This window comes from Artemia franciscana, chromosome 11 (genome assembly GCF_032884065.1).
Source record: "Artemia franciscana chromosome 11, ASM3288406v1, whole genome shotgun sequence".
NCBI classification, from domain to species: Eukaryota; Metazoa; Arthropoda; class Branchiopoda; order Anostraca; family Artemiidae; genus Artemia; species Artemia franciscana.
This window is the reverse complement of record NC_088873.1, coordinates 12,957,508-12,985,034: the sequence shown is the minus strand read 5'-3', so window position 1 is coordinate 12,985,034 and position 27,527 is coordinate 12,957,508. Positions and strand designations below refer to the sequence as shown.

Here is a 27,527-nt window from a genome sequence, read left to right as displayed (position 1 = left end):
TAAAATATATACTTAAAGCACATTTATATCACACTTATTTCGGACATCGCTGAGGATTGCCCCAGTTACAAAGTCCCCAACAGGGTCAAAAGTCAGTTCTTTTGGACATGTATCTTACAGCTCCAGTCAACTCGTGCATTTCTGGAATGGAGCTGGATTCTTATGATGCTTGCAGTCATTCTCGCCGTGCCGAGCTGATTATTTTGATATACTTGAATGTTGATATTCGTAACTTTTAAGAATTTCAAAATTAACATGGGACTATTAGACTATTAGGACTATAAGAAGACTATTAGGAGAGGCAAACCCCCCGCTTTTAAAGACTCTTTTGTACAGGTTTAATTTTTTTCATATTAATTCTGTACGTTTTTCTACAATCCATGGTGGATGTAATTTAATAATTCCTGTACTCCTCGTACAGGAATTAAGAGAGGAACCCCCCCCCCCTTTTAAATCATTGTATAAAATAGAAAAAAAAAATAGATAGAATGACCGAAATGTTTCTTTTGCTCATAAGAAGCTAATATTCTGTTATCTCTCAAATGATAAGCTGTCCAGGTGTTATCAATTTTTTTTTGATGTTGTGAAAAAAAACCGCCCGTAAGGGACTTGAACCCTTGACCCAAGGATTAAAAGTCCCACGCTCTACCGACTGAGCTAATCACTTGCATGTGTGTAAATATAACTTCTCAATAACTTTTAAAAATTTCAAATTAACATGGGCTCTTATGGAGAGAAATGCGTAATTAAGTAGCTAATGCGTGGTTTCTGGAAAACAGGGAAGGAGTTATCGGATCGAGCTGAAATTTTGCGGATAAGCTCCTGGGCCGTAGGGGACCTTAACTTGTGAATTTCAGTCCGATCGGACAACGTTAAAAGGGGGGGGGGGGGTTGGGGGGTCGAAACTTTCGGGGGGTTAAGATTTTCCTACGAAACTTTCCAGGAAAATTACTCGGAGAATTCCGCATCGAATGAGTCTTCGTAAACCCAGATCTGATGTCGGATGTGACCTGTAGGCGTCTAGAAAAAAAAGAAAATGAATTTAAGTGGCTATGCGTGGTTTCTGGAAAACAGGGAAGGAGTTATCGGATCGAGCTGAAATTTCGCGGATAAGCTCCTGGGCCCTAGGGGACCTTAACTTGTGAATTTCAGCCCGATCGGACAACGTTAAAGGGGGGCTGGGGTTGACGGGTCGAAACTTTCGGCCATATTTTCCCCATGAAGGAAAAGTTGGAGGGGGATGAAATTTTGCAGGTTTCTTAGTTGGAGCTCGGGCTACGAAATGCATCCCTCCCATCCCTCTGCGACCACTGGAACCGAAGATCGCTTAACATTGTCGTGGGGCGCCTCTTTATAGAGGCACGAGTGTGCCTCCTTGATTCGTTATCACGAACTGTTTGATCAGGAAATGCGAGTAAAACTAATTTTATGTGTACACTAGAGTTGGAACACGATTGGTCTTGGTGGAACAATTTTATTAAGTTGAGAAACCATTGAATCAAGTGAATTGTGTACGATACCTGGGTTTTTATTTTGATAAATACAAAAAAACAAGTTTTTTCAACTGAAGTAAGGAGTGACATCAAAACTTAAAACGCACGGAAATTACTTCGTATATGAAAGAGGCTGCTTCCTCATCAACGCCCCGCTCTTTACGCTAAAGTTTTTTACTGTTTTAGAAAGAAGAATTGAGAGAAAGAGTCAAACTTTAGCGTAAAGAGCGGGGCGTTGATGAGGAAGCAGCCTCTTTCATATACGAAGTAATTTCTGTGCGTTTTAAGTTTTGATGTCACTCCTTACTTTCAGTTGAAAAAACTTGTTTTTTTGTATTTAATTTCTGAACGTTTTTGAATCAATGCATGTTTTGATTTTGGCTCTCCGCAGAGGAATAATCAAAACGAAATTTGAATATTTTTTTTTGGGGGGGGGGGGGCTAAATGGCTTTCTCATAATTTTGATCGAATGATTTTGAGAAAAAAAGAGCGGGGCGAAGCTTAGTTGCCCTCCGATTTTTTGGTTAATTAAAAAGGCAACTAGAACTTTTAATTTTTTACGAATCTTTTTATTGGTAAAAGATTTACGTAGCTTATAAATTAGCTTACGTAAAGAACTTTTGTATTCTCATGTTTTTATTACATATATGAGGGGATTCGCCCCATCGTCAGTACCTCGCTCTTTACACTAAAGCTTAAATTTTATCCCAATTCATTAAGAATGACCCCTGAATCACAAAAGCCGTAGAATAAATAGTTGAAATTACTAAAAATACTTTAGCGTAAAGAGCTAGGTATCATAAGGAGGTGAGCCCCTTATATGGGTAATAATTTCTGTTTGTTTTAAGTTTTATTGCTGTTCCTTACTTCAAGCTGAAAAAGCTTTTTCACATTTATTTATTTTTTTTTTAAATAATGCTAGTAAATCCCGCTCTCCCTTCATGGAAGTTTTCTTTTCCCATGACAAATTCTCGATGGAAAGTTCCCCCAGCATATCCCCCTCTTCTCAACCCCTCCCCCCAACCAAAAAAATCCTCCTGAAAACGCCTGTATACTTCCCAATAACCATTACTATATGTAAGCACAGGTCAAAGTTTGTAACTTGTTGCCCCTCCAACGGGGACTGTGGGGGAGTAAGTCGTCCCCAAGACATAGTTATAAGGTTTTTCGACTACGTTGAATAAAATGGCTATCTCAGAATTTTGATCCGTTGACTTTGGGAAAATAAGTAGCGTGGAGGGGCCTAGGTGCCCTCCAATTTTTTTGGTCACTTAAAAAGGGCACTAGAACTTTTCATTTCCGTTAGAATGAGCCCTCTTGCAACATTCTAGGACAACTGGGTCGATACGATCACCCCTGGGGAAAAAAAAAAAAAAAAAACATAAACACGCATCCGTGATCTGCCTTCTGGCAAAAAATGCAAAATTCCACATTTTTGTAGATAGGAGCTCGAAACTTCTACAATAGGGTTCTCTGATACGCTGAATCTGATGGTGTGATTTTCGTTAAGATTCTATGACTTTTAGGGGGTGTTTCCCCCTATTTTCTAAAATAACGCAAATTTTCTCAGGCTCGTAACTTTTGATGGGTAAGACTAAACTTGATGAAACTTATATATTTAAAACCAGCATTAAAATGCGATTCTTTTGATATAGCTACTGGTATCAAAATTCCATTTTTTAGAGTTTTGGTTACTATTGAGCCGGGTCGCTCCTTACTCCTTGTAATTATTTTGGAAACGACACAGCGTTTTAGTTGCTACTAAAGTGGCTAGAAGAGTTGGAATTATTTGTCGTTTAAAAAATTTCTTCCGAATAAAATTTTACTTCTTTTATATCATGCAATAGTTAGTCCTTATATCTTATATGGTTGTTTTGTATAGGCTAGTAATTTCTACTCTAATTACAAACGTGTCTAAATTTTACAAAATAGAGATGAGAGTAATTTGGTGAATATGTGAAAGTTTTTAATGATACAGAGACATGCTATAGAAAGTTAAATGTGATGAATGTCGTACAGCTCAGGGATTACCAGGCTGCAATTTTTGTATATCAGTGTGGGAATGATATATGCCTAGATATTTTTCCTCATTTTTATAAGAGTAATAATTTCTTACATGAGTATAGTACTAGAAATGTGGATAACTTTGTGATTGAGCATAGGCAGAGCACTCGGGCAGGATCCTTGATTTGCTATTTGGGACCAAGTGTTTGGAATGTGCTTCTGGCGAGAATTATGGCGTCTGCACTTCTACAGCAATTTAAGAAAAGATTAAAGCAGTATTTATTGGGAGGGGAGGATGAGAATACATATTTTATGTGCTTTATTTTTATTTATTGAATTTTTTGACGTGAGATTGATTTTTACATTTATTTTATGTGTTATTATTGTATATATACGCTTTTTGAGGTATTTAATAGCACTTATCGATATTGATTGTTGTAGCTGTTTGTCCTTAGAGCTTTATTTTTCTGGACGGCTACTTGTAAAATGATTAATTGTGTAGTGTTTTATTTGTTTAATAATGTTTAATTCAATTCAATTCAAATTTACGAGTATAACATATTCCGTTTATGGATTAAAATTCGGGAGCTTCTGAAGGATGTGAAAAATTATAGAATCAAGATCCAACTACCTCAAACATAAAACAAATTGCTAAATGAACCTTTCTATAAACTCTGGTTTGTGATTTAAGTTGATGGTAACCTTCAAGAAAGAGAAAATTGGGAAGAAGTTATAAGTTTTGTACAAAAGTGCAAAATTATAACCAAGAATAATAATTACAATTTACAAAATTTCAATAAAAGAGTTAATTTTAAGTAATAAACAATTCAATTTTTCAGTAATAAATTTTTCATAAAAGTTTTTAAATAAAAGTTTTGTGATCTACTTTTACTGCATTGTTAAAAAAAAACCCGGCTAAATAGAAAATTTTTGAAACATTTCATTATTAGGTGTCATTTCACGAATCAAAGAATAAAAATTACTTACAAAAATTGATTTGATATGAATTGCTTTAAAAAGTCTTAATTTGATTCCATAATGCATATAAATTTTATAAGCGTTGGCTTGTTCCGAAAAAAATGGAGAGAGAGAGAGGGGAGAGAGAGAGAGGGGTAGAGAGAGAGGGGAGAGAGAGGGGAGAGAGAGAGAGGGGAGAGAGAGAGAGGGAGAGAGGAGAGAGAGGGAGAGAGAGAGGGAGAGAGAGAGGGGAGAGAGAGAGAGGGAGAGAGAGAGAGAGGGGAGAGAGAGAGGGGAGAGGGAGAGAGGGAGAGAGAGAGAGGGAGAGAGAGAGGGGAGAGAGAGAGAGGGGAGAGAGAGAGAGGGAGAGAGAGAGAGGGAGAGAGAGAGAGAGAGAGAGAGAGAGAGAGGGGAGAGAGGGAGAGAGAGAGAGAGGGAGAGAGAGAGAGAGAGAGAGAGGGGAGAGAGAGAGAGGGGAGAGAGAGAGGGGAGAGAGAGAGAGAGAGAGGGGAGAGAGAGAGGAGAGAGAGAGAGGGGAGAGAGAGAGAGGGGAGAGAGAGAGGGGAGAGAGAGAGAGAGAGAGAGAGAGGGAGAGAGAGAGAGGGAGAGAGAGAGAGGGAGAGAGAGAGGAGAGAGAGAGGGAGAGAGAGAGAGAGAGAGAGAGAGAGAGAGAGAGAGAGGAGAGAGAGAGGGGGAGAGAGAGAGGGGAGAGAAAGAGAGAGGGAGAGAGAGAGAGAGGGGAGAGAGAGAGGGGAGAGAGAGAGGGGAGAGAGAGAGAGAGGGGAGAGAGAGAGGGGAGAGAGAGAGAGAGAGAGAGGAGAGGGGAGAGAGGAGAGAGAGAGAGGGGAGAGAGAGAGAGAGAGGGAGAGAGAGAGAGAGAGGGAGAGAGAGAGAGAGAGAGAGAGAGAGAGAGAGAGAGAGAGAGAGAGAGAGAGAGAGAGAGAGAGAGAGACAAAATGTCAATATCCTATTCATCCACTTTCTCTTAAAATCTTAATAAATAGGTTACATCAACTTTGCTTTCCTCTTTACTTCCTATTTACTTCTTCTTTACTTCTTTAACTTACTTGTAACATTATGTCCATGTAGTGTCATAGCAATATAAATTGGAGATGGCTTAAAAAGTGCCACTGACGGGTGGGGTTCACAACTTACGCAGGCGTGAACTCCATAAGCTCTGCGGTGGACATGCTGCAAGTCAGAATAGAAGCGATCATCGGCTTCTATGAGTATACCTGTCCAGTTTAAAAATCTTTCCAGATGTAGTGTTGTGGAGAATGTTACACCATCTAGTGCACCACATTCCAAGAAATTCCTCTGTCCTCTCTGGAATATGAAAATCTTTATGAGATCTATGTCGTTGAGGTATTAGGTTTAGACTAAACCTAGGAGGTCAACAGTTGCTTTTTCTTTATGATTTGACACAAAAAAGTTATAGGGGTCGATAAAATTAATAATATTAAAAATAAGTTAGAACCATTTGCCAAAAATATTTTGCGTTGTTGTGGAGAATATTACACCATTTAGTGCACCATGTTCCAAGGAAAGCCTCTGTCCTTTCTGGAACATGAAAATCCCTTTGAGACCTATCTCATAGAGGTATTAGGTTAAGACTCTAGACTTTGGAGTTCAACGGTTGCTTTTTCTTTTGGAGTGCTTTGAGATAAAAAAAAAAGTTTTAGGGGTCGATAAAGTTAATGATCTTAAAACTGAAATAGTATCACTGGCCAAAAATGTTGGGTAAAAGAAAAAAAAATTGAGTCCCTCTATCCTCACCTGTTGGTATAAATGATGCTCTTAAAAATGCGGGAGAGTTGAAGTATAATGGTTTTTTTTGTGTGTTGGCCACAAATACTTAACGCTGAGTTAAGACAGTTAGAGCTTCGATTTTCCATGGGTTTGTATTTGATTTTTGTGAGATATTATACTTGCTTTGAAAGTTTCAGAAGCAGTGACTACATGGTTATACCTTTAAGCCAAATAAATAAAAAAAACATTTTTTTTTATTGAAATTAAGGAGCAATATTAAGGCTTGCAGCGAACAGAAATTATTCTGCACTTGAGGGAGGCTGTCTCCTCCTCAACTCATCATTCTTTACGCTAAAGTTTAACTTTTTGTCAAAATTCTTTAAAAAAAACTACTGAAACTTGCTGAGACTCTGATCTCCTGCACCTGGGGGTGCATAGGGCAGGGACGGTTAACCTCCAACTTGGCCAATCTTTTACCAAAGACCAAAGTTCATTCAGTATGGTTCGGAGACTCGTCGCCTCTTTCTCCAGCAATCGAAAAGAAGAGCAAATCCAGGCTCTATTAAAGAGGAAACCTCCTAATTTCCTTCTCCGGTATTCCTGATTCACATGCATAGTGCAAATAAAAACGAACAACTTAGTAAAGAAAACACGAGATTTTTAATTGATCTAAGTACTTCTAATGCTAAAATGGAAGATACAGCTTTTCTAATACCCAGAAACACAGACATTTTACAGAATCTATCCAAGGGAAAATTTTACAGTGAGTTTGACATGGGTAGTGGATTTTTCCGAATATCTATTGACGAAAATTAAATGTTTAACATCAAATTGTCTACTTCGAAAACGCTATTGTTTAAGGATTCTATGCCAGTTTTGGGGTTTATAGTATCCAAAGATAAAATTCAACCCCAAGTATCGAAGTTCGATACAATTGAAAAACTTGAAAGATCAGAAAATATTTCGGAGCTTAGGTATCAACTTGGCTTATTTAACTATTATAGTTGTTTTCATTTCAATTTTCAAGATTTAATCGCCTCTTAGACTAAGCTATTAAAGAAGAATACAGAATGGAAATGGGGAGAAGAACAAGAATTTGCTTGGTTATACTTACTGGGAAAAATTACTAACAAGGACAGTGAAATCGTTGTTCATATGGCTGATTTGGAGAAAGATTTTAATCTGTTTGTGGATTCTTCCGAAAATAGTGTAGGGGTAGTTTTATGTCAGAAAAAGCCAGATGGAAGAATGGGAATTTTCTATTCCTTCAGCCGCGTTTTTTCTAAGTTTTTTTCTAAACAACTTTCAATTGTGAAAGAACTGTGTGGTCAATACGAGGTCATCAAAAGCTCGCAAAATTCAATATTACATATGGGGAAGGAAGTGCAATATTTTTATTAAGGCTAAAAATCTCGAGTATTTAAGAAAACACAGAGTAAGGTCTACTTATCAAGTAACAAGTAAGATGTACCGTATCTCCTTGTTAATGGATAGTCCATTGTATACTTATAAATATATTCCAGGGACTAGTTAGCAACAGCGAAACCCTTTCCTTTATTGATGATGAAGCAAAATTTTTGACAGTGGGGATTTTTAGTGGTCACAAAGTTGACTATTTAGGGTTGGCAGACGAGGAATTAATCAGGGGGCAACTATACGATCCTGATACAAAAATTATTGTTGATAGGTTCCAATCTGGTGTCTAAAGGTTCAGAAGGCCCTGAAAAAAACCTTGGCATCCGAATGAGCGCTCTATTAGTGGGAGATATAGTGTTCTCCACTTTATTGATCTCCCTCAAGAAGAGAAAAGTATCTTATTGAAGAATATAGCCCCATGGCTCATTTCCATTGCTGATGAACTTGTCTTAATCAACAGAGTCTTATATAGAATAGAATACATTTCAAGTGGTTCTTTTAGGTTGAGTCAAAATGTGCACACAGAAATAAACATTCAAGCAGTTTTACCTAAGAGCATGATTCCGGGTATATTAAAACTTTCTTCTGTACATTTAGCTTTAGTTATTCATGCATATTTTGAGCGGACTTTGTGGAAAGTTAGAAAATTCTGTATTTTTGAAAAAATCGGCTTCTACGATCAAAGAATTTGTTAACAATTGTGATCTTTGTCACCGAGCTAATATGAGAAAAATCAAAGCACCACTTGGGAAGAATATTGTCCCTGAAATGCAATTTTTGGTCTGGGCACTAGACTTGCTGGTCCCTTTCCGATTACAAACTCTGGGAATCGACACATTCTGGTCGGAAGGGACCTTTTTAGTAGTCTTTTAGTATTAAAGTGCATACCCGCTATGAATACAGAAAAAACTATAATGTCTCTCTGGGAAAATATTATTGCTTATTATGGTATGCCTGCGGCTGGTTTAAGCGATCATGGTTCAAATTTGACAATATAAAGATAAGGAAGATGTTTTCTGAAATTGATTTTAAGAAGATCTAAAGTAGCCGCTATAATCCACAGTGCAATGGAGTTAGCGAGAATAAAGTTAAAATATTGAATGGGTTCAGTGGAAAATCTTTAGCTGATTTACAATTCAATAAACCGACAAACGTAAGGTACTTTGATGGCTATGAATCTCATGTTACACTATTAATACAAAATATCTATGAAATTCAACAAAACTAGCTTAAATGAGGTTAAAATTCATTGGTCAAAATAGGCTATTCAATATAATAAAGATTCAAAAGAGACATTAATTGTCTCTGGAGATATTGTATATTTCCGTGATACAACTTAGATTGGTAGAAAATCCACCAATTATTCATTTCGTTGACCGTATGTGGTATTATCTGAAGTGCACAAAAATGTTTTCTATTTGGCATCTTTAAATCAAGGTGAATTAAGAAAAAGAATCGCAAATGCTAGGCTCCTTAAAACAGTCAACCACGAAATTTTTTTGAAGCATAATCCTCAATTTTCCAACATTTATGAGAAAGAGATGAACCAGTATAAAGAATAAATATCTAAAAAATGATCAAACAGTTCGTGGTAACGAACTGTAGTAAGGAGCGACCCGGCTCAATAGTAAACGAAACTCTAAAAAACGAAAACTAAAAGATATATCCAAAGAATCGAATTTTTATGCTGATTTTAAATATATAAGTTTCATCAAATTTAGTCTTTGTCATCAAAAGTTACGAGCCTGAGAAAATTTGCCTTATTTTGGAAAATAGGGGGTAACACCCCCTAAAAGTCATAGGATCTTAACGAAAATTACACCATCACATTCAGCATATCAGAGAACCCTATAGAAAAAATGCCAAGGTCCAATCTACAAAAATGTGGAATTTCGTATTTTTTGCCAGAAGACAAATCACGGGTGCGTGTTTATTTGTTTTTTGTTGTTTTTTTTTCCCAGGGGTCATCGTATCGACCAAGTGGTCCTAGAGTGTTGCAAGAGGGCTCATTCTAACGGAAATGAAAAGTTCTAGCGCCTTTTTTAAGTGACCAAAAAAATTGGAGGGCACCTAGGCCCCCTCCCACGCTCATTTTTTTCCCAAAGTCAACGGATCAAAATTTCGAGATAGCCATTTTGTTCCGCATAGTCGAAAACCATAACAACTATGTCTTTCGGGATGACTTACCCCCCACAGTCCCTGGGGGAGGGGCTGCAAGTTACAAACTTTGACCAATGTTTACATACAGTAATGGTTACTGGGAAGTGTACCAACGTTATCAGGGGTATTTTTTTGGTTTGGGTGTGGGGTTCAGGGGAGGGGGCTATATGGGAGGATCTTTCCTTGGAGGAGTATTTCATGGGGGAAGAGAAATTCAATGAAAAGGGCGCAGGACTTTCTAGCATTACTATAAAAAAAACAATGAAAATATAAACATGAAAAATATTTTCAATTGAAAGTAAGGAGAAGCATTAAAACTTAAAACGAACAGAGATTATTACGCATATGAAGGGTTCTAAAAATACTTTAGCATAAAGAGCGAGGTATTTAGGAGGAGATAAATACTTCGCTCTTTATGCTAAAAAATTTTTAAATAATTTCAACTATTTATTCTACGGCCTTTCTGATTCAGGGGTCATTCTTAAAGAATTGGGATAAAACGTAACGTAAGTTACGTAAGTTATGTACGTTTGTTACGTAAGTTAATTCTTAAGTTACGTTTTTTTTTTTACTAATAAAAACGTTCGTTAAAAATTAAAAGATCTAGTTGCCTTTTTGAGTAACCGAAAAATTGGAGGGCAACTAGACCTCCTTCCCCACCCCTTATTTCTCAAAATCGTATGATCAAAACTAAGAGAAAGCCATTTAGCCAAAAAAAGAATTAATATGCAAATTTCATTTTAGTAATTTATGTACGGAGAGCCAAAATCAGACATGCAATAATTCAAAAACTTTCAGAAATTAAATAAAAAAAAAACAAGTTTTTTTTTAATGAAAGTAAGGAGCGACATTAAAACTTAAAACGAACAGAAATTACTCCGTATATGAAAGGGGGTTTTCCTCCTCGACACCCCGCTCCTTGCGCTAAAGTTTGATTCTTTCTCGCAACTCTACCTTTTAAAACAATAAAAAACTTTAGCGCAAGGAGCAGGGTGTCGAGGAGGAAAAGCCCCTTTCCTATACGGAGTAATTTCTGTTCGTTTTAAGTTTTAATGTCGCTCCTTACTTTCATTTAAAAAAACTTGTTTTTTTTTATTTAATTATAAAGAAAAAACGATATGAACAAGACCCATTTAATATTGACAAATATTTAGTATCTAAGTTTGTGGCAGGGCAGTCTACTTTAAGTTTTCGACCGGGTCGTTTTAGCACGTATATTAATGGATTTGCAGATATTAATAAAAGGATAAATTAGTGTCTTGTGTGCACGTGGAACTGCCACATTACGTCACCTTATAATGATATTGTTCAGTTTATATATGAAAATGATTCTATTCAGTTGTTTACTTTATGAGAAACGTTTTTGGGTAGGGATAGGCTTCTCTCGTTCTATAGTTTTCCAGGGTATTGTTTGGAATGGAAAAACCGTTCAAAAATGGGCAGAGGCGGCCTGGAGTTTCCAATAAGGGACTCTCTACAGTATAAGGTGCGTGATGATCTTGAGGTTTGGCTAGAAGGTGAGTTTGAAAGTTTTTCTGTTGAAGTTAGATTTGAAAAAAAGAATTTTTTATTTTGTATTATTTATTGACCACCGAGTGCTATATTTGATCGTTTTATATCTGGTTTTGATGATTTAATGCTGAATGTAAGATATTCAGGTTTGGAATTTATGATAATGGGTGATTTTAATTATGATTTGAAAATACTAGCTGGTATGAATCTTGATTTTTTTAATTTCATGTCATCTCACGATCTATACCCTGTGGTCACAGTTCCTAAAGGATCACTAAGCATTCTGCGACCTTGCTTGACAACATATTTTTTCCGTCACGTCAAGTACAACTACATGTGCAGACGCTATAATTTCGCCTATCTCTGATCACCTGCCAGTCCTAGCTAGATTAGAACTTCGCATAAAAAAACAAGTACTGAAGCGTAATATACAGATTCGAGATCTGATGCCAGGGAACGTTAAAATGTTTTCAGAAGAGCTAGGTGCTGTAAATTGGGAGAGTATATTTAGGGAGAAAAACCCATCTTTGGCTTTTGAAAAGTTCAACACCACGCTGCTAGGTCTTTATGACTCGACATGCCCACTGAAAAGTATGAAAATAAGAAAAAAAGTAGCGAGAAAACCTTGGGTTGATGATGAGCTTTAGCGAATGATTGATATAAGAAATGCTTTGTATGCAGCACACATCAATGAACCAAATGAATTTAGTTCTGTGCAGTTTAAGGATCACCGTAATATAGTTAACTCTACAAGACGAAAGAAAGTGAGACACTTTTATGGCGAAGAATTTAAGAAAAATGTATCAAACCCGAAAGCCACTTGGAAAATTATTAATGAAGTGATCAGAGGTAGTCCTGCTCCACAACAGTGTAGCCTAAATGTTGGTGGCGAAATAGTTCGAGATCTTTACAAAGTATGTGGTTTGTTTGCTCATCATTTCTCGAAGATTGGTGAAACTGTTCAGAATGAAGCAGCAGTGAACAAGGAGTTGCTGATAGAAGAATCTACTTTTGAAGACCCAAGAGGTGAAGATTTTGAAATGAAATTAGAACCCTGCGATTCTGTAGAAATAGAGAAGATTGTTTTTCAATAGAATCAAACAGTGCTGGGACCGATGGCCTCAACCTACAAATTCTAAAATCAGTGCTACCGAACATTCTTCGAGTACTAGTATTTTTGATAAATCTGTCAATGGCAGAGGGTCAATTTCCCCATTCGCTGGAAATGGCCAAAGTCATCCCGCTTCCAAAGTCTGGGACTCTAAGTGACCTTTCAAATTGGACACCAATATCAATACTACCCATCATTTCAAAGCTATATGAAAAAATAGTGCACAAAAGACTATATGTGCATCTAACGAATTGTGGATTTCTGTATGAAATTTAATTTGGATTTAGAAAAAGACATTCAACTGTGCATGCCGCTTATATTCATTATATAATATAGCACGATAATATTCATTGATTTTAAGAAAGCTTTTGATACTGTTGATTTTGGATTTTTGTTGGATAGATTGTCGAAGTTAGGTATTAAGAATAAGTGTTTGAGATGGTTTTAGTCGTATTTGCGAGGTAGAGGTGTAAAAGTTGCAATAAATAATGAAGTTTCACTGGCTTACCCATTGAATTGCGGAGTGCCCCAAGGTTCTGTCCTAGGTCCTCTTTTATTTTTAATTTATGTATATAGTATGAGACTTTTTATCCCTGGTTACTTAACGTCTTTTGCTGGCGCCACTGATATAACTGTTATTGCCAAATTGTTGCCGGACTTGATAGACCGAGCAAACAGTGCTTTAAAGGGACTTCATAAGTTTGTTACACACAGTAAACTTGCTGTTAATGCTTCAAAAACAAATTATATGGTTTAGAAGGACTGGTGAGCCCCAAGATTTACCTTCGGATATTAAGTATAATAGTGTTTCTTTGAAACAAGTCCGAGAAACGCGTTACCTCGGGTTTCTTCTTGACTTCAAACTGAGTTGGAAGGCGCACATGGACCTAGTTTCCTGCAAAGTGTCAAGGGGAGTTGGAATGCTGTGGCGTCTAAGAAATATGCTTCCATTGAAAGTTTTAATGTCACTGTACCATACTTTAATAGCGTCGTATATGAATTATGGTTGTTTATTCTGGGTTAGTAACTTTCAGTCTAATTATAGGAGAGTTCAAGTGTAACAGAATAAGGCAATTAGAAATCTAGGAAATTATGATTTTGGAAGCGCTAGCACTGTGTCTATACATAAGAAGTTTGATATTTTGGATGTTGGAAAAATCAGAGACTTGCAGATTGGTATTTTAGTATATCAGTGTCTACATAATTTAGGGCCTGATATTTTAATGATTTTTTTTAGCTTGGGTTCTTCTTATCATGATTATGACACGCGAAATTCAAATAAACTTGTTCATGAATTTCGGAATACTTCCCGGTCGGCTCATGTCATCAGATACATGGGACCGTCTGTCTAGAATTCATTCCCATGGCATGTTAAGGAATCAGAAAGTCTGCCTTAGCTGAAACGTCGCCTCAAGGCCCATCTTCTGAACAATTAGTGATGTTGAGATGTTGAGTGTTTTAGATTGAGAGAAGGGTATCTCCCCCCATTTTGTTAAATTGATTTTTAGTTTTTGTTTTGTTTTGTTTAAGTTCTTTTATCTTACTATTTTTCTTTTTGGTGGTAAGAGAAATATTTTAAAGAAATGGATCGTATTTCATGTCAGCTATGCTTACTGACCATTGCGGCCTTTTTTTTTTTTGGCTGATGAATGAAAGTTTATAGTATTGTCTTTTGAATAAAATTACCTACCTACCTACCTATTTATTTATCTTCTTTTATATATTTATTAACCGGCAGAGTTTGATGTCTCCACGCCACTTAAACTCTTGTTAATTCTCCAGACTCTGTTTAAATACCTTAGAAACAAAATTATGGAAACTACAACAGAGAATTATGGCAAACCGGCCGCCCAGAACTCATTATGTTAAATATACACCTGAAGAGACTTGACTCAATCCACAAGCGTGCATTGAAAATTATTGGAAATGTGGACGACTATCTGTCCCTTGGTTCCCTTTACCGTCTGTCGTGCTCAGTTTTTGTTTTTAAATTTTTATCCGGTTTACTTCCATTCTCCCTTCCACAATCTGTTTCGGTTGATATCTGAACAACATAATCGAAACACGCGCTCTCCTTTGACCTTCATGTGAGACGAACTCCAACAGTACGTTCAGATTTTCCCCCGGATGTAGCATGTGCTAAAGTGTGGAACATGTTTCCAAAAAAGCTGAGATGTAGGAGCTCCCTCGGGTCTTTCAAAAATAATTGAAATAAATATTTAGTTAAAGGTCAATAAGTGAATAAGAGAAAGATAAATTAAATTAGATGAAGTTTAGATTTTTTTTAGTATATTTAGGTGAGGTGGTTGTACATCCGGGGAGGGAGGGAGGAACTCTATGGTTAAGATTATATAATGAGGAGGCGTTTGGTTGTGTCGAAGAGTGAAGTAGGAGCCGTACTTCGTGTTAGTGAAGAATCTTTTATGTTTATGGGTTTCAACGTGAGTTTTGTCACAGAGCAGTGTACTTTTAAGTTTAGTTATTTCCTTTTTTTTTAATTAAACCCGATTGAACCTTGAGAAAAAAAAATACTGAAACAACTCTATATATTAAATATTTAATTGAAACATACCTGTATAGTAGTTTATCTCACTGAGACTGAGTTAATTATCTCCAAGTGTAGACAGAGAAACAGGTTTTACTCATATCAAGAACTTGAGTTTGGTCAAAATAACTAACAATTACCGTAAAAATTTAGTAAGGTAAGTTAATCATAATAGAATATATCAAAATATAATGAAAATTTAATACCTTAGAAACAAAATTGTGGAAACTACAACAGAGAATTATTGAAAGCAGGCCACCCAGAACTCGTTATATTAAATACCTAAACAACTTTATATATTAAACATTTAATTGAAATATACCTGTATATTAGTTTAACTCACCGAGACTAAGCTAATTATCTTCGAATGCACACAGAGAAACCGGTATTACTCATATCAAGAACTTGAGTGAGGTCAGAGTAACTAATAATTGCCGTAAAAATTCACACTCTGACCGCTGAAGGTCTTTATTCAGGCTCGTACACTTTAATTGATTTTATGACGTATGACTGATTAAAAACTAGAAAAATAGGTGAGTTAGCAAATAACATAAGATGCTAAAAGACCAGTCCAAACAGCTTAAAAGTATTGAAAAGGGACATAGTCCCAAAGCCCTCCCCCCTTTCTTTATCCTTGCCCGTCTCTAATTGTTTTTTCAAACAAGTATCCAAGTAACCAGACATATTCAAATTAGCTAAAGATGCTTTACTAATAAAATCATTACATACCTTTGGCACAAAAGTTTCTACTGCAATAAGGGCTTCAATCCAGGGAGCGTCTTTATCAAGCAGGAAACTTTGAAGCGAATTTATCGGCCTCACATGCTCAATTGTACGATCAGTTCGAGTGGTTAAATTATATTGCAACGCTGACGGATAGCAGAGTCTTCTTCCCTTTACATAATTGACAAGGCACTCATCATCCATATTAACTTTTTCTGCTACCATTTTCTCAAAAGATAAACACATGGTTATGTCCTGTGTTCTCTGAACTTTTAACAAATAAATAAATAAAATACCGCATGTAATAATAAAGTATAATGTCTTTACGTTCTTGGATATACTAAATTGTTTCAAACTAGTCGTTGTTTGTCTAAAATTCTGTGACATTTTACAACGTAGAATTAAGCAAAATCTAAGATAGCTTTGCCTATGCAAGATTGCATACAATAAAGATGCGTCACTGACCTTTCAAAATAGGCATACACTTCTACCGTAACACGTTTGATTTTGTATGAAATGGCCGGAGTATATGCCTAGACTGACAACTTTTCTATACTAAACCCATGAAGGCTCCGGGACCTGATGGTATAATGAATTGTACTATAAAGAAAAATATTAATGTTTTATCACCTACTTTGTTGAAGCTTTTTAATAGTTGCCTAAAGGCATCATATTTTCCTGTCCTTTGGAAACAAGCAAACATTATAGTAATTCTTAAAAAAGGGAAAACTAATGATGGTAACCCCGGTTCTTATCGCCCGATTAGCTTGTTGTCAAACATCGGAAGAATTTTTGAACGGATTATTATGAATAGATTAGATAAACTTAGTTTGGATAATTGTTGGGTTTCTAAAAGACAATTTGGGTTTTGCAAGGGTAAAAGTACAATAGATGCAGTTGACAATATGGTAAGCGTTATTGAGAAAAATAAGGAGGAAAAGAAATTCACACTTTGTCTTTTTTTTGACATTAAAGGAGCATTCGACAATGCATGGCATCCAGGTATTTTAAAAAAGCTCAAGGATAAGAAATGCCCAATTCAATTGTTAAGATTAGTGAAAAGTTTTTTATCAGATAGGACGGTATCATATGGAAAAGATGTATCCCGGAAGTTGGAAAAGTCTTGTCCGCAAGGATCAATTTTGTCTCCTTTTTTATGGTTAATCAACATAAATGACCTTTTAGAAATGGATTTTGGTGAAAATTGTACGATTCAGGCATATGTTGACAATGTCACTGTAATTTTAACAGGTAAAAATATTCTGTTTTTAGAAAATTTGGCGGAAAAACTATTTCAGAAGTTTGAAGTGTGGGCTGCAGAAAACAAACTTACTTTCGACCAACGTAAAACAGAAACTGTATTGTTCACAAACAAACACAAAGTTCCTGTTGTAAATCTTTTTTTTGGAGGAGAAAAAATTAATATACAACAAAAAGTCCGTTACTTAGGAATTATTTTAGATAGGAAACTTTTATGGACTGATCATGTCTCTTCCCGAGTTACCGCTGCTAAGCAGTATTCGACGAGACTCCTTTGTGCAGCGAAGATGACATGGGGTCTCAAACCACAAGCTTTAAGAAAATTATATAAATCAGTTATAGAAAGTACAGTTTTGTATGGGGTATCAGTTTGGTTTTCAGCTCTTAGAAAGAAAAATATTTTACAAATGCTACAGTCTGCTCAAAGAACTTCAATGATAATAATCTCAAAATCTTTCCGTTCTGCCCAAAATGACGTAATTACGGCCATTGCTGGGGTATTGCCAATTTCTTTCCGAGCGACTGAGCTAGCGACATTGCGCTATGCGAAAAAAGGCTGTCCAAGTCACTGGCCAAATTTCACTTCTCCTGAATTCCCCCTTTCTAAACGCTCATCCAATCATAGTACTTTCACTGATGAATCATTAGTAGATATCTTAGGCCTTTCGACAGTATGAGAAATCCATACTTCAACTTTTCATATTAATAGAAAGGCATTGAAAAATATACTTTACGGACGATGGTATGAAGAATTTAAGAATAAAGTTAGTTCTTGGTCAATTCGCTTTTTTGCTTCAACAGAAGATTTATTAGCTGTTTGCAAAGTTCAGCCCTCCTACCATCTAACGCAGATTATTACGGGTCATTGCAGGCTAAATTTCTTTCTTCACCGAATAAACAAAATTGATACGGAGTTGTGCCTTTGCGGTGTAAATGAAACTTGTTCCCATTTTCTTTTTGAGTGCCCTATTTTTGTTCGTGAACGTTTAGAATTAATATTTCACCTTAATAGTATCAATGTTCCTTTTCCGTTTAATCTTGATTTGGTTTTTAAATTTAGGAATGTTAGAAGTATTTTACTGAAATACATAAGAAAAACTAAACGTTTAGATTTGGGGTTATAATCTTATTTAAAAATATGCGGATTTTTTATGTCTGATAACGGAATTCAGTGTGTATTATTTAGTTTGTCTTTTTGTTTTTGTTTTCTCTTGTTTAGTTAGATTGTATGTACAAAATTATGTGTTTTGTAGTTTATTTTAGATGTTTAGTTTTGTTTCTTTGTTAGTCGTGTAATGCCGTAAGGCTAATTTTTTTTTCTTTTTCTTTTTCTTTTTGCCCATAGTGTTTAGCTTTAGAATAGAAAGTGAAATACTTTTTGTAAGTTGAATCACTATATAAATTCATTCATAGGTCTATTTACTTAACGCGTGTATAGCGGCATTCGAATACCCGTTTAAAAAGGTACCATATATATTTCAGCTCTGCGTTTAGACCATCCCGCAAATTCTTGCTTTTGCTTAAAACAAAGTTTTCTTAATTGAAGTAAAGAACAAAGTTGAAACTTGAAACGAATAAAAATTGTTAATTCGCAGATTCCGCAAGATATATTTAAAAAACTAGCTAAATAAAATACTTGTGATAATTTTCAACATCTAAAACTATTAACAAGAGCTAAGAGCTCATATGGCACTTGTGACGAGGCGAGAAGAGCTAAGAGCCAAGAAATCATATGGTATGAGCTCTAACAAAATTCTATGAATCAATAGACTGATTTAAAAAGGAAAATAAGAGACTTAATGCCAGTCAGGATTTAAAATAAGAGCTCTGAGTCACGATGTCCTTCTAAATATCAAAATTCATTAAGATCCTATCACCCACTCGTAAGTTATAAATACCAAATTTTTTCTAATTTTTCCTCTCCCTTTAGCCCCAGATGGTCGAATCTGGGAAAACGACTTTATCAAGTCAAATTGTGCAGCTCCCTGACACGCCTACCAATTTTAATCGTCCTAGCACATCCAGAAGCACCAAACTCGCCAAATCACTGAACCCCTCCCCCCAACTTCCCCAAAGAGAGCGAATCCAGTACGATTCTGTCAATCACGCATTAAGGACATTTGTTTATTCTATCCACCAAGCTTCATCCCGATTCCTCCACTCCAAGTGTTTTTTCCAAGATTTCCCCCTCCAACTCCCCCCAATGTCAAAAGATCTGGTTGGGATTTGAATTAAGAGCTCTGAGACATGAATTCCTTCTAAAAATCAAATTTCATTAAGATCCGATCATCTATTCGTAAGATAAAAATACCCCAATTTTCACGTTTTCCAAGAATTCCGGTTTCCCCTCCAACTCCCCCCAATGTCACAAGATCTAGTAGAAATTTAAAATTAGAACTTTAAAGCACAAGATCCATCTAAATATCAAATTTCATTAAGATCTGGTCACCCTTTCGTAAGTTACAAATACCTCAATTTTCAAAATTACCCCCCCCCCCCAATTCCACCAAAGAGAGTAGATCCGGTCCTGTTATGTCAGTCACGTATCTTAGACAGGTTTTTATTTTCCCCATCCAGTTTTATCCTGATCTCAGCGCTTTGAGTATTTTCTAAGATTTCCGGTCCCCCCAACTGCCCCCCTCCCCCCAATTACGCTTAATCCGGTTGAGATTTAAAATAAGAGATCTGAGTTACGAGGTCCTTCTAAATATGAAGTTTCATGAAGATCCAATCACTCCTTCATAAGTTAAAAATACGCCATTTTTTCTTATTTTTCAGAATTAGCAACAGAGTGGATCCGTTCCAATTATGTAAATCACGTATGTAAGACTTCTGCTCTTATTTTTCCCACCAAGTTTCATCCCAATCCCTCCAATCTAAGCGTTTTCCAAGTTTTAGGTTTCCCCTCCCAACTCCCCCCCAATGTCACCAGATCCGGTCGGGTTTAAAATAAGAGCTCTGAGACACGATATCCTTCTAAATATCAAATTTCATTGAGATCCGATCACCCGTTCGTAAGTTAAAAATACCTCATTTTTTCTAATTTTTCAGAATTATCCCCCCCCCAACTACCCCAAAGAGAGCGGATCCGTTCCGGTTATGTCAATCATGTATCTCGGATTTGTGCTTAATATTCCCACCAAGCTTCATCCCGATCCCTCCACTCTTAAGTTTTTTTCCAAGTTTTAGGTTTACCCCTCCCAATGTCACCAGATCTGGTCGGGATTTAAAATAAGAGCTCTAAGACACCATATCCTTCTAGATATCAAATTTCATTGAGATCCGATCACCCGTTCGTAAGTTAAAAATACCTCATTTTTTATTTTTCAGAATTACCCCCCCCCCCCCCAACCACCCCAAAAAGAGCAGATCTGTTCCGGTTATGTCAATCATGTATCTAGGACTTGTTCTTATTTTCCCACCAAGTTTCATCCCGATCCCTCCACTCTAAGTGTTTTCCAAGATTTTAGGTTTCCCCCTCCAACTCCCCCCAATGTCATCAGATCCGGTCGGGATTTAAAATAAGAGCTCTGAGACACAATATCATTCCAAACATCAAATTTCATTAAGATCCCATCACCCATTCATAAGTTAAAAATACTTCAATTTTTCTATTTTTCCGAATTAACCGGCCCCCACCCCAGATGGTCAAATTGGGAAAACGACTATTTCTAATTTAAGCTAGTCCCGTTCCTGATACGCCTGCCAAATTTCATCGTCCTAGCTTACCTGGAAGTGCCTAAAGTAACAAAACCGGGACCGATAGACCGACAGACAGACCGACAGACCGACAGAATTGGCGATTGCTATATGTCACTTGGTTAATACCAGGTGCCATAAAAACCATTGCTTTACTAAAAACAAGAAACGGTACCCAAAAAACTGGGGGTACTCTGTGTTGTTCAGAACACACTCGAGAAGTGAAGTTAGGTTACTCCTAATGAAATATGCCAAAACATGATGAAAACATTATACCTTAGTTTATATAATAATGTTATTTGGGCTATATATTTGCACACTAGGGAGGTTTTGGGGTAAAGTAACTCAGCGTAACTTTACTTAACCTTACTAACACCATAATTTGCAAAAATACAGCCCAAACTATGCAAGTCCAATGCATTCTGTCACCCGTTATTTTTTTGTTGCTATGAAACTAGTTTTTATAGATTTTATATTCAGCAAACCTCTCGAGTGTGTTCTGAATAATTACAGGAGTATCAACAGGATGTTTTCTTAGGAGAAAATAATTCCATAAGCAGCTTCAATAGTCCAATCATGAAATCGATAACTTTCATTGTACAAGAAATACGACTTTAAGAAACTCAATCATGCTCAGTTTCAGTAATAGTTTTTATTAGCTTTTTCCTTTATTATATTGTACACAGTAAATCTTACAAAAAGTCTTTGTTAAATATAGCTAATGAAACTAAAGAAGTCATCATGTTTATTTTTTTGTTAAAAGTGGGCATTATATATAGGTTTTATTTCTTTGATATATTTAACTTCCTCACATGTTACCTGTGAGTGCGTGTAACCCAGTCCCAATTCAACTCAACCCATTTATCTGAATCCTTGTTCAACTGCATCCTCGCTAAACACAAACGCTGTTTAACCCAAGCCCCCTGCAATTCAATCCTCTTTTAGTTCGATTCCCATTCAAGTCAACCCATTTCAACCCAACTCTCATGTAGCTCAACTCTCATTCAGCTCAATCCCCGTGCGCTCCAACCGTCATTTAACTCAATTCCGTATAACTCGACCATCATACAACCCAATCCCCATTTAACTAAACCCCCAGTTAACTCGACTCTCTTGTAACTCAACCCCCATTCAAATCAACCCCTGTTTTACTCAACTTAACCCTCTTTAACAAAAATCCTGTTCAAGTCAACCTAACTTGACTCACCTCCCATGTAACTCAACCCTCGGTCAATTTTATCCCCATGCAATTCAACCGTCATTCAACTCATATCCATTTGACCCAATTCCCGCACAACTATACCCCCCATATGTCTAAACTCCCCATTGACTCAATCTTCATGTAACTCAGCCTCTATTTGACTCAGCCCAAAAAAACAAGTTTTTTGAAATGAAAGTAAGGAACGACATTAAAACTTAAAACGAACAGAAATTACTCCGTATATGAAAGGGGCTTTTCCTCATCTACACCCCGCTCTTTACGCTAAAGTTTTTGATTGTTTTAATAAGTAGAGTTGCGAGAAAGAATCAAACTTGAGCGCAAGGAGCGGGGTGTCGAGGAGGAAAAGCCCCTTTGATATACGAAGTAATTTCTGTTCGTTTTAAGTTTTAATGTCGCTCCTTACTTTCAATTCAAAAAACCTGTTTTTTTTATTTAATTTCTGAAAGTTTTTGGATTAATGAATGTCTGATTTTGGCTCTCCGTACATAAATTATTAAAATGAAATTTGCATATTAATTCTTTTTTTTGGCTCAATGGCTTTCTCTTAGTTTTGATCAGACGACTTTGAGAAATAATGGCGGGGAAGGAGGCCTAGTTGCCCTCCAATTTTTCGGTTACTTAAAAAGGCAACTAGATCTTTTAATTTTTAACGAACGTTTTTATTAGTAAAAAATATACGTAACTTAAGAATTAACTTACGTAACAAACTTTTATATTCTTATATTTTTGATTATATATATGAGGGGGTTGGTCCTCTAGTTAATACCTCACTCTTCACACTAAATCTTGTTTTGTCCCAATTCTTTAAGAATGACCCCTGAATCAGAAAGGCCGTAGAATAAATAGTTGAAATTACTTAATTTTTTTTTAGCCTAAAGAGCGAAGTATTTATCTCCTCCTAAATACCTCGCTCTTTATGCTAAAGTATTTTTAGAACCCCTCATATGCGTAATAATCTCTGTTCGTTTTGAGTTTTAATGCTTCTCCTTACTTTCAATTGAAAAAACGTTTTCGTGTTTATATTTTCATTTTTTTTTTTTTTAATAGTAATGCTAGAAAATCCTACGCCCTTTTCATTGAATTTCTCTTCCCCCATGAAATATTCCTCCAAGGAAAGATCCTCCCATATAGCCCCCTCCCCTGAACCCCACACCCAAACCAAAAAAATCCCCGTGATAACGTTGGTACACTTCCCAGTAACCATTACTGTATGTAAACATTGGTCAAAATATGTAAATTGCAGCCCCTCCTCCAGGGACTGTGGGGGGTAAGTCATCCCCAAAGACATAGTTGTTATGGTTTTCGACTATGTGGAACAAAATGGCTATCTCGAAATTTTGATCCGTTGACTTTGGGAAAAAGAAGAGCGTGGGAGGGGGCCTAGGTGCCCTCCAATTTTTTTGGTCTCTTAAAAAGGGCACTATAACTTTGCATTTCCGTTAGAATGAGCCCTCTTGCAACACTCCAGGACCACTTGGTCGATTCGATGACCCCTGGGAAAAAAAACAACAAAAAAACAAACAAACAAACAAACAAACAAATAAACACGCACCCGTGATTTGTCTTCTGGCAAAAAAATACGAAATCCCACATTTTTGTAGATTGGACCTTGAAATTTTTCCCCCAAGGTTCTCTGATACGCTGAATGCGATGGTGTGATTTTCGTTAAGATCCTATGACTTTAAGGGGTGTTACCCCCCTATTTTCCAAAATAAGGCAAATTTTCTCAGGCTCGTAACTTTTGATGACAAAGACTAAATTTGATGAAACTTATATATTTAAAATCAGCATAAAAATCCAATTCTTTTGGTACATCTTTTAGCATCGAAATTCTGTTTTTTAGAGTTTCGTTTACTATTGAGCCGGGTCGATCTTTACTTCAGTTCGTTACCACGAACTGTTTGACAAAGCTTTTTAAGGCTTTTGTGGTAAAAGTTTTGGTGGTAAATGTTCAATTAATTAACTAGCTGAAAGATAAACATACTATTTGATTCGCTATCCTACGCTCTTTCCAAATATTAATAAAAAAAATTCCACAAGACATGTTTTACAAAGAAAAGTAAAGAGCTCCATTAAGCCAAGAATGAGCAAAAATAAACTCAAATAATCTTTCAAGCGTAAAACTACCAGAAATCACTCTCAATAAATTCGTTTTGAGTTTCAATAAATGAAACTCAAAACGAACAGAAATTACAATAAACAGCCGAGCCAAACTCAAAACAAGCAAAAATTAACATTAGCACGGTTGTTAACCCCCACGCCTTCTCAAGACCAGAACACAGTTTGCGCTTTACTGAAAAAAAAAAACAAACAAACGACCGTGGATTGTCAGTTTAATTGACATATACTGACATTTCTTCCTTAAGGTTTTGATAATTCTTAATTTATGAAAGCAAAAAGGGTGAAAACATTTTAAACATATTTTGTTTTCAGTCACAACAAATGGCCATCTCGAAATTTTCATCAGATGCATTTTGGGAAAATACGAGAATCGAGGTGGGGTGTCCACCCTCCAATCACTCCGAATCTTAAAAAGGGAACTGTAAAATCTGATTTCCAGTCAAATGAGCCCATTCAGGAGTTTTTACAACCACCCTTTCTATATATACCTTATATACCCCAGGGCATAAGTTATAACCCTTGCCCTGAGGGCTGTGGGGGATGTCATCCTCAAAGACATAATTTCCGGACCTTTCAATTATGTTGGACAAAATGGCTATCTCAAAATTTTGATTGGATGTGTTTGGGAAAATAATGAGCATGGGAGAGGGCTTAGTTGCCCTCCAATCACTATTGACTATGAAAAAGGGCACTAGCCCTTTCAATTTCCAATTGAATGGGCTCTTTTTGAAGTTTCTACGACAGCAAATTTCTGTCTGATGTATTTTGAGAAAACACGAGGTGTGTGGGGGGGGGGTATTGACTCTCCAATTACTCCGAATCTCAAAAAGAGAACTAAAACTTCTAATTAGTAATCCAATGAGCCCCCTCTGAAGTTTATACGACAGCCCTTTCTATATAAACCTTAAATGCCCCCAGGGCATAACTTACGACCCTTGCTCCGAGGACTCTGGGAGGAGGGGATGTTGTCATCCTCAAAGACATAATTTCCGGATCTTTCAACTACGTTGAACAAATTGGCTATCTCAAAATTTTGATTGCACATGTTTGGGGAAATGGTGAGCGTGGGAGGGGAGTTAGTTGCCCTCCAATCACTTTCGTCTATCAGAATGGAGCCTAGCCCTTTCGGTTTCTGATCAAATGAGCCCTTTCCGAATTTTCAACTCCTTCGATACAAAGTGCCCTGGTCTAGACCAAAATAAATAAATAATAACAATACATTGTGCCCACATCGCTCTGTAGTTGGGCAGCGCTGTTTGCTGCCTATGATAATAATCGCCACCACGTAATCGCGTCCCAGCTCCCTTAATGTCTGAATTTAGCCCTAGATAATATACTAAATGTCACTGATAAAGTTGGTGTTTGTGTATTTTTTTAAAAATTAGCATTAATTGGCATTACTAATCAATTGTTGATCAGAAATAAGCACAAGAAATAAAACAACCAATAAATAATCGAAGTTTCGTGTATAGCTTAGTGCTATATTCTGGCATTAAGTCTATTGGGGCTGGGACACAATTGGAAAGTTAGCAATTATAATATTCAAAAAAAAAAAAAAACATTGAATGACGAAACAAATGATTATCTTTTAGACGATCGAATGTCTCTTTATCAATGCTTAATCAGTCATAAGCAGCGCAATAGCTCTTCCTGAGTAAAGAACGATGAGGGCACAATGTATTATTTATTCGTTTCTTTTTTTCTAAAACACTTCGTACGGAAGGAGATGCCGTAGAAACCTTGGAAGGGTTTGTTTCGAATGGATATTGAAATTTCTAGTGCCCTTTCTTAGAGTCAAAACTGCTTTGAGGGTGACCAGATCCCCTATTGCGCACCTTTTTCCCAGAAGACATTCAATCTAAATTGTTAGATGACCATCTTGGTTAGCATAGTTGAAAGGTCCAAAGACCATGTCTCTGGGGATACCATTCATCTTCCCCATGGCCTTAGGCAGTGGTCATATGTTATACAATTCGCACATTGTTTGCATATAGTAGTTATTACCGAGAACAGGGGTATGTTTGACCTTTTGTGTCCAAATAAGCTTTCAGGGAAATGCCGAGGAGAGCCTTGAACTAAATTAAAACACACTTCGCGCTTGCGGGTTGTCAAAAGGACGCATCTCAAGAATAGCTTAGAGTAATAAGTTGAAACTTTCAGGGAATGATGAGGGGGATAATCAATTGACCAAAAGGCAATATGTGCGCCTTACTGTCACTACTACTACTGCCACTACTACTAATTCTATGACACTAGTACTACTAAGGCTAAGAGTATAAGATTAAAAAAGTAAGAGAATATTGAGGAGAAAGCTGAACTAAATCTAGAACTCACTATATACGTGCATGTTGTCAAAAAGGCGTATCTCAGGAATGGCTTAGGTTATTAAGTTCGAACTTTCAAGAAATGAAAGTTTCAGAGAATGAAAATTGAAGGAAATGTTAAACAGGAAATTCAACTAAATCAAAACACACTATATGCATACACAATTGTCAAAAGGGCAGATTAGCAATATCTTAGGAACGGCTTAGCGCACTAAGTTGAAACTTCCAGGGTATTGTAAACTTCAACTACTCCTTTCTGGTGATGTCTGGGCTTACGTTGATATCATATAATATTGGTATGCGTGTAGCCGAATCTTTCAGAGCTGAGGATTCAGGTGGAAGGAGATACAAGAAGACTGTCTTTACTAGAAGCTATCCATTTATCCTACAAAGTTTATATACATGGTTTGAAAACAAAAACAAGAGAAAAACTTTACAGAAGTACTGCACGAGATGAACTACTTTTAACACTTCACAAATCCGTATATAAAATGATTTCCAAGGTCCCTAGAAACACATTATACTATATTATTTTATTTTATTTAAGGCACTTTACACCGACATGAAATTAGTTACGAGTAGAAATTTAAAGGGAAATAAATATCCATACATAATGTCATATTATCATAAATTCTATAAACCCGTGTCCAACTTATGGTTCTAGAATCCATATACATTGCAAGATAACATTGACCCACATTGCATCAAGATTGGGTGTCATGCTTCGTGTTTCAAGAATTACATTCAAAAGTTCACAGATTTTCTCTCCATTTTTTCACAGTTATTTTTACGGACATGAAATCAGTTACGAGTAGAAACTTAAAGGGAAATAAATATCCATACATAATGTCATATTATCGGTCACTTCACGGGTCTTTCAGGATTGATGCAAACCGTGGATTGCTTCAGATATTTTCTTATAGTTATTTTATGGTTCCAAAAGGAAATTTGTGTTCACTCATCACTTTCATGCGAATTTTAATAGAATAATTGCGAAGAAGGAAGAAACGAAAAATATAGCAGCCAGTATGATTTTAATATATTCAAGTTCAAGTTCCTTTTATTACCAATATACTTCCATTTTTAAAAATACATTTATAATATATTTATATTAAATATATTATAATGTTCAAAATATATTTATACTCTGCTCACTAATCCCCACCCAAGTACAACTGGTCTCCACACCACCTACTTAAAAAAAAAAAATACTTAAAAAAGAATCAATAAG

At 36.3% G+C, this 27,527-nt stretch overlaps 1 protein-coding gene across 1 annotated transcript in view; it reads right to left on the bottom strand.

The window, feature by feature from the left end:
* LOC136032832 (uncharacterized) overlaps nucleotides 1-16,227 on the bottom strand; it is a 25,206-nt gene extending 8,979 nt beyond the window's left edge. The window contains exons 1-2 of the mRNA XM_065713241.1: nucleotides 15,677-16,227; nucleotides 5,522-5,780 (exon numbers count right to left, since the gene is read on the bottom strand). Coding sequence (XP_065569313.1) covers nucleotides 5,522-5,780; nucleotides 15,677-16,057 — 640 coding nt within the window. The 5' untranslated portion in view covers nucleotides 16,058-16,227. The remainder of the gene's footprint in view (nucleotides 1-5,521; nucleotides 5,781-15,676) is intronic.
* Between the last annotated feature and the right edge of the window lie 11,300 nt (nucleotides 16,228-27,527).